The sequence below is a fragment of the Arachis ipaensis genome, chromosome B6, assembly GCF_059453495.1.
Source record: "Arachis ipaensis isolate K30076 ecotype BB chromosome B6, ASM5945349v1, whole genome shotgun sequence".
Taxonomy (NCBI): Eukaryota; Viridiplantae; Streptophyta; class Magnoliopsida; order Fabales; family Fabaceae; genus Arachis; species Arachis ipaensis.
The window spans coordinates 136,546,870-136,555,080 of NC_142441.1; the positions used below are offsets into that span (position 1 = coordinate 136,546,870).

Sequence of the window (8,211 nt, forward strand, 5' to 3'; positions counted from 1 at the left end):
CAAAGCTCAAGCAATCTTTGAAAGATCGCAACCACACCCACATCAGATTCCAACAATCGATTATCTTTTTCCACACCTTCCATACTTGGTGACATGAGAAAAATAAGTAACAAATAGTTTCAGACTCTAGTTCAAATATCACACATTTATCCATGTCTTGCCGGATTATTATAGCACATCTATTTAGCTTCTCCTGTGTGTTCAGTTTTTCGAGGATTATAAACTATGTGAAGAGTTGTTCGTGAAGTAGTGAAAGGAAAAAAAAAAGTAAATATGTAAAAAATTCACACCAATAATAATTTCATAAATATTATGATAAAGTCAATCAATACAGATAAATTTAGTTGGTGCAAATTTTTCTTTTGCCTATGTGAAATGCAAGCAGCATAGATATATATTAAAAAGCAACTGAGTGGGAATTTTTAAAAATAAATAAAAGTTGTTCTTTGAAGTTATTATAAGAAAAAGAAAACCAACATAATCGAAACACAATGATTTCAAGTGTGTGTACAATTACTCAATTAGTAAGTGTGGCAAGTGTAATTAGAGAGAAGCAAAAAATTAAGTTCCTATCAAATCTACTTTCTCATTTCTCCAGCTCCCAATCATCGGCAAGATTTTAGAGAGGAAGAAGAATCAAACGATGACACCACATCCAACTCAAAACCTTAAGGTAATAAATTAATGGGTCTCTCATCTTATAAATTCCTCACTCTTCCTTATTTTCTTTGATGTGAAACTAACTTTATGCACTCGTCACACTTGCAACATTAACACTAAATTCCTCTGCTTCTCATGTTCCCTTTTCTACTTTTAGAACGCTGCAAAAGTTTTCCTTGTCCTCTATTATATATAGTAGTGTGTTAATATAGTTATTAACATCCATAAACCACAATTCAAATAGGTATGAAATTCATTTAATTTTTTGAAGTTTAGTCGCACTCGAGATCAAGTAGAAAAGAGATGTCTAAAAAGATCACACTTTGACAACATCAATTAAAATTGAGAGTCAAATAAACTAGGCATTTTAATTTCTTGTCCTTTTTCTTCTGGGTATGTAGTTGCATGCATGTCGCACCTTCACATTATTAATTAAGTGGTAGAATGAGTTCAAGAGTAAAACTCGTAGGTTTTTGCTTTGATTATGATTGACCTCAAACCTCCAATAGGGGATAAAATCATTAATGCTACGCCAAGCACAATGCAAATCTGTCAACAATGGAGCAAGATCAATCTTGGCTTAAAACAAAACAAATCAAGTAGAATAAAAATTAAAACAAAACATATGTAGCATACCCAATTAGTAAACCATGACAAGCTGAATCTTTTAGGTTTGTAGATTGCAAGCCACATGATACAAGGGAGCTGAAATTTGAAGGGGAAAAAATATACAAATAAGTGAAAGAATTGCATTGTCCATCAAGTTGAATACGTAAATTATTATAATTTTTTAAAAATTAAATTTAGTCAATGTGTTTCCATTATATCTCAAAAAAACTTAATTTATATGCTAAGCTTACAAAGTACGTTGTTGGAGCAAAAGCAAACCCTCCGAAGAATGCTAATAGGCCATCAAAAAATGGTATGGTAATAGCAACGAACATTGTGAATGCTAAAACACAAGAGAATCATGTGTTAGATTCACAGAAAAGGAAAATACATTGGGACTTATCAAGAAATAAGTATTTTTGTTAATTGTTATGTTTGTTAAATGTTAGAAGAGTTTACTTACCCACATAAACATTGCGTACTATGAAACGAAGCATTGTACTAGGTTGAAAATTGAATTTCTTCACCATTAAAGTTTCAATCATGTCAAATACTGGCATTGCATACACCTGCAACAAATTATGATGAAAAAAATAGTTATCTTTTGGAAGTAAAGGTTTTCAAAAAAGTTTCGCAGAATTCAAATTAAAAGAGACCATATCCAAAAGGTGCAATGTAAGAAAATTAACGCAAAATCAATAATTACTAGTAATATTTCATTTAATATTATTCAATTATTTTAACAATAATTACATAATACAAAATAAAGTAAACAATAATTAAAAAATGCAAAATAACATAATTCGAGAATTAATTTGACCTGATAGCTTCCGATGACATGGATAATAACAAACATGTTGGCCATTGCAATAAGCCAGTTTGGTTTCTTTAGAGAGGAGAAAATGTCGTCCTCAACAGAATTTCCGAAGATCCAATAGCCGATGAGAGCGACCGGAAAGTAGCAGAAAGCAACAACAATGTATGCAACAACGACTCCTTTCCACATTGGAGCCTTTGATGGCTTCTCGGGCGTTGATGGAATAGTTGCTTGGATTTCCATCACCACATTGTGTCCAGCATAGGCAAATGCCACATCGCCAAGGGCACTTAAGAAATTAAATGTTGTTCCTGCTTTACTCTTAGATTTGTACCCATATTGCACATCTTCTATTACACCATTATGGATAGAAGCACCCCATGCAATGGTAGAGTAACTACATCATAGATAATCTAATAGTTATGTTTTTTGATATTTTTAAAACTGTAATATACGTTAAAAATAAAGAGTTATGATTACATATCAAATCAATTTTAAATTGATCTAAGATGGTGAAATTTAACATTGGATTAATAAAATTAAGAATGAAGTTATTGTTTTTGTTCTCAAAATTTGGACCAAATTTAAAAGTTGTTTCTAACGTGTAATGTTTTAAAATTATTATAATATTATTTTACCATCAATTTTGTTAATAATTCTATAATAGAAATGCACACGTAGAAGTTATTTAATCCACTCCGGCAAGCTGATCTCATATTAATGTTAGTAAAAATAACTAGAAAATTAAATAAATAAAAAATGACACTAGCAATACAAAATCCTAATTACATTGTGTTTCTTCATATGCTACTGTTTTTTTTTTTTTTTATTTAATTTTTTATTTTTCACTAATGATGATATAAAATTAGTTTTTCAAGTGGATTATAATGTCTACATGTGCATCTTTGTTATGGAATGGTTAACAGAATAATATGGTAACAATTTTAAAACATTAAAGAGTTAAATAAAACGTTTAAAATGCTAGAAATAATTTTAAAATTTGGCCCAAACGTTAAGGACAGAAGCGATATTTTATTCTAAAATTAATTTCTCATATATATTTATTCAAAGGAATAATATTAAAAAATTTAACTTTTAGAATGTTAAGAGAAGAAGAGATATAAATTAGAAATTGGGGTTATACCTGACGGACATGATTGCTGCTGCTAGTGAAACTAGAGTAATTGAATTGAAGGTAGGGAGATGAGACAGTACAAAGTGAACTGAGGCAAATATCATAATGAAAAAGGTCAATTTGATATGTTTGCAACTTGATGAACACACAGCTTTGTGGAAGTTTTGCAATGATTTTCCTCCAGTGATCATATATACAATGTTTACACCAATTTCAACCACAAGTTGTTGAGGCACCACAATATAAAGCCCAAGCTTTTCACCAAATGCATATTGACCCAATTCATGGTATCTATCAAAACGTCTACCTGGAACCATTTCATGCATCTCAACCATTTGCCATAGCGTAAACAAAGTGATGATCCATGACAAGATTAGCACAGTCACACCGGGTCCCCTAAATAAAATTGTTATTAAAATAATATCTCAAGTTGTTTCTGAAATTTTGTTGTTCGGGATAAATTAGTTTATAATAAAAAATGATCAATTATTTTACCATATTTAGAATGTTAAACAAATTGCCTGTAACAAAATATATAAAAGACAAATTAAGATATTATTTTTAAAAATTTTAGACAATTTAATCCTTCCATCAAACTTTTTTTTTAAAATAAAATATATATTAATTTAAAAAAAAAAACACAAAAGGCTAATAATTTTTTTAGAGATCAATTTATCTATATTTTGAAAACATCGATCATACACTAATCTCTCAGTTTTCTTTTTTGGTTAAAAATTAATCTGTTTGAAGCAAAATTATTAAAGACTAATTTAAGATACTACTATGTTATTATAAATGAAGCATATGAAATATTCAAAGAAAAGTACTTTTTTTTTTAATTTTTTATGCATGGTATACTCCAGTTCGGTAGGTTAAGGACTAATCCGTCACGGATCTGAGCTCCATTTAAGAATTTGCCACTGACTAATAAATTGCTACATGCACAAGGCGAGATTCGAACCCTAGCCACTTATTTAACCGAACTAGAGTGAGCTAATAACCACTAAACCAATCCAAATTAGTTCAAAGAAAAGTACTTTAATATCCTAAGTTTCTTTTTTGCAATAATATATAGTTCAAAATGCTAATCCCACTTAATTTTAATGTGTTATCATCATAATCTATTCAATCCAATATAATTAGATCACTTGACAGAAAAATATTTTTGCAATCAAATTTTACAGTTTATATATTTACTCCTGAACATAAAGATAGAGGTATATATTATGACAAATTCGACATTTTTTAAGAATCGAGATTTTAAAAAATTTATATAGAAGACATCTCTAATCACTTGTTAAATTAGTTTTAAGGGTGTGTACTATCATTTTGCATTTATTTTTGGAATTAAATTTAAAATATTTATAATGATTTAACATTCATTCATTTCCTTTGGGGGAAGGGAGGTGTTTTAAAACCTACCATCCAAGCTTTGACATGGCATATGGTAAGCTAAGTACACCAGCACCAACCATGGCTGTGACATTGTGAAAAGCTGAATACCACCATTTTGCATTTCTTGAAGAAGTGATTGGAAGCCAATCGTCAAGTATCTTTTGCTTGTCTAGTTTTTCTTCGATCTATTTGGGGAAAAACAAATAAAATGATCTTTGAATTCAAGTTATTATATATAGAAATCATACGAAAACATATATACTAGAAACTTTACCCAAAAAAGAAAATAAATAAAAAATAAAACGAGCACTAATTACTATATGTTATTTCAAAAATATTATTTATATACTAAAAGCAACCACTAAAATTAGTCACACATTATATATTTATATATAAATATATGTATTATTTAATTTATTTTTAATGTGTATTTCATATTAGTGGTAGATTTTGATATACACGTAACTTTACTCATGTCATTTAAACTGTAGATTAGTTAAAATGAATAAAATCATATAAAATAAAGGAAAAAGTTTTAAAATAAAATAAAAAATATTTATTTTTTAAAAGAAAGCACTAACATCATATACCAAATTATGTTTTTTTTTTTAATTGTTTTTTAAGAAGGAGAGAGGGTGGAACTAAATCAAAAAGACCTCATCTGATTATGTGTAAATTGAAGAAAACTTCGCTGATTTTATACCAAAATCAAACTTAACTCATCTGATTATAGCATGATTTTTCTTATACTTTTTTTTATTTTATTTAAATGTTAAATTTTAATTGAAAATTTTAGCCAATGACATTAATATGGGAAAGTGCCATTAACTTGCTTTGGATATTTGTAGTAATTTTTTTTTATTTATTTCACATTTTATTAATCTATAACATACAAAATAAAAATTTTCAAACTTTTTAAACAATTCTCTTCAGTTGGAAGATATTAAAAATAGTGGTTGAGACCAGGACAACTAAATATGATAGAGCCATATTTCGATCTCTTGTAATAAATTGACACGAATGGTGTTTGAGATATTTTTTAGTTATCATAATTCATAACAAAGACAAAAACAAAAATGAGAAATAAGAGTAGAAATTGAGATAAAGGGAGATTTAGTAGGATGAATTATGCACCAAATGAGATCGATGATATGGAAGGGAGGGGGTTTTAGTAAGATTTTATAGTTATTTAAAAAATTTTAGTAATTTTTTTTTCTGTTGTAAACTTAGTAGATTTTTTTAAAAGCTATTTAAGGATATATATATATATATATATATATATATATACAGGAACTTTAACCTATTTAAAACTTTTTATTATTACAAATAATTAATACATATTTACCTCATTCGAGGAAAAGGAAAAAAAATTGGAATTAATTCTTCCAATTAGCATTCAGGTAAGAGGTAACTTATTACGTCCTCCCTCCCTTACACTTTTTTTATTGTTGGCCTAATTTTGTTTATTAGTTAATAGTTTTTTACCATTGATCTATTCACAATTTTGCATAAGAAATCATTAAAAAACATTAAGAAAAATAGAAGAGGGAAATAGACAACTAATTAATCATATTACTCCCTAAGAATAATTAACTGAATAATATGTTCAAAATTTAACAGAAACCGAAATCAAGTAAGAATGAATAATCCATATAGAGAGAGAGAGAGAGAGAGAGAGAGAGAGAGAGAGAGAGAGAGAGAGAGAGAGAGAGAGAGAGAGAGAGAGAGAGTTACGTTGGTGTTACGGGAATTGAAGCTGTAATAAGTTGGTGGCTGAGTCGCCATAGATAATCCAAAGTGCTAATAACTGCAGTGGTGTAAGAATTGAAGAAAGATATTGCAATTACAACACCTAATAAAGAATGGCATCGAAACATAAAATACTTATTATTGGTTGTCCCCCAAATTCTAAAACTGAATTATCTGTAATTTAAAGCCTTTGTTTTTTGTCAGCAGTGGAATTTAAATAAAAATGAAGAAAGGGTCAGAGAGAGCGAGGATGGTTATTGGTTATAGACTTATAGTGAGGCATTGACTTTTCAGCAATAAGTTTGTAACCTCAAGTAGTTTTTGAATGCTTATTATTTATTAGTTTTAGAAAGGGTTAGCGTCAAGGTGAGACATACTAGAACTAGCAAGAGACAATTCTTCGGGAAAAGAAGCATAAGTTATTAATTTATGATGATGCTGGAGTACTTAATGTGACTGCAATGGTTGGAAAAAAAAAAATAGTTTGACCTCCAATTATTATTACTTGTTTAAAACAATAAAAATCTTAAGAAGCCAATTAAATAAAATACTTAAGAGATGACAAATTGACATTTTTTTTTCAGTTTCGCTATATATTTATTTTTTTTTTAAATTAAATCCAATCAAATTAGCCCAAACTCAATAAAATTCATTTACACAATACGCGCGTAGAATCGTACTGTTCTTTTTCTTTGTTTTTTTTTTTTATGCATCTCCTTCTCTTTCTTCTATTGGTGTTGTTGTTGTTATGTTTTATTTTTATTTTTCTTCTCCTTCTCTTTCTCATCTAAGCAGTTATTTATTTTTTTTTGTTTGATTTTTTTTATTTTATTTCTTTTAAGAGAATAAAATTAAACAAAAAAATTTATGAAAAGATAAAATAAGAAAAAAAATATGAAAAAAATGATAAAAAAAAAGAACAAGAAAAAATAGCAGAAAATGTGGAGGAGGAGAAGAAAAAGTTTTGAATTATGTAAAATTTATCAAAACAAAAAATACCCAAACTTCTTAACAATAACACATAAATTTCTAAATTTTGAAACTAAAATTTTGCTACAAAATACAAAAATATTTTTTTATTGCTATATTTTTTTCTTCTTTTTATTTTTTGTGTGCTCTTATTTCTTCTTTTGGAAGTATTGTTGTTTCTCATATTAGACTTAAATGAATATATATGTATTATATTGCAATCTTATTTAGTTGAATGAATGTAGGTTCTTTCTCTTTTTACTAATTTTTCAACATTATGTATTTTTTCTTTTTCTTTGTTTGATTTTTTCTTGTTTTTGTTCTTATTAAAAGACTAAAATAAGAAGAATCATGAGAAGGTAAAACAAAAAGGAGAAGATGAACAAAAAAAAAAAGAAGGAAATGATGATAATGAAAAAGAAGAAAGATACCACAAGAAATTCGTCAAATACTGGTGGATTTACCAAAAAAATCCGCCAGTAATATGTTTACTGTTGAAATTACCATTGGAATAAATTCGACGGTATAAATTTTGTCGGTAATTATTTACCAGTAGATTTTTTCTTCCACTGTTAATTACCATTAAAAAATTTCTGTTGATTGTTTTTATCGTCGAATTTTTTTCTGATAAATCTGACGGTAATATATTATTAATTAATAATTAAATTAATAACTATTGGCGAATTTTAACAATAGTAAACTTAAATTTTAAATTTTTTAAAATTTGTTTAAAATTTAATATATAATTTTAACTATTTAAATTCAATCATTTCTCAACTAATTAATCAGAAAATACAACACTAATTAACTCAGAAAATAATTAATTCATATAATACTAAACACAAAAAGTCAATAATAAACTCAAAAAATAAATAAG

General features: G+C 27.4%; 1 protein-coding gene across 2 annotated transcripts; it reads right to left on the reverse strand.

Moving 5' to 3' along the window:
* Positions 1 to 878: 878 nt before the first annotated feature.
* Positions 879 to 6,557, reverse strand: LOC107648422 (lysine histidine transporter 1). Of its 2 annotated transcripts, XM_088492196.1 has the most exons (9): positions 6,351 to 6,534; positions 4,644 to 4,801; positions 3,529 to 3,617; positions 3,231 to 3,309; positions 2,090 to 2,483; positions 1,733 to 1,838; positions 1,521 to 1,612; positions 1,297 to 1,365; positions 879 to 1,209 (listed from the first exon to the last, which is right to left on the reverse strand). In XM_088492196.1, the coding sequence occupies exons 1-9, from the start codon at positions 6,399 to 6,401 to the stop codon at positions 1,111 to 1,113; spliced, it is 1,137 nt and encodes a 378-aa protein (XP_088348322.1). In that variant the 5' UTR covers positions 6,402 to 6,534; the 3' UTR covers positions 879 to 1,110. The 2 variants fall into 2 exon arrangements, with proteins under 2 accessions (XP_088348322.1, XP_088348321.1); XM_088492195.1 differs by having other exon boundaries at positions 3,231 to 3,617; positions 6,351 to 6,557.
* Positions 6,558 to 8,211: the final 1,654 nt, after the last annotated feature.

Coding starts and splice junctions, on each gene's coding strand:
- LOC107648422 (XM_088492195.1), bottom strand. CDS start 6,401: ATGGCGACTCAGCCACCAACTTATTACAGCTTCAATTCCCGTAACACC. Junction 1,613..1,732: donor AGTACGCAATGTTTATGTGG/GTAAGTAAACTC, acceptor CTTGTGTTTTAG/CATTCACAATGTTCGTTGCT. Junction 1,366..1,520: donor TTGCTCCAACAACGTACTTT/GTAAGCTTAGCA, acceptor TTCAAATTTCAG/CTCCCTTGTATCATGTGGCT.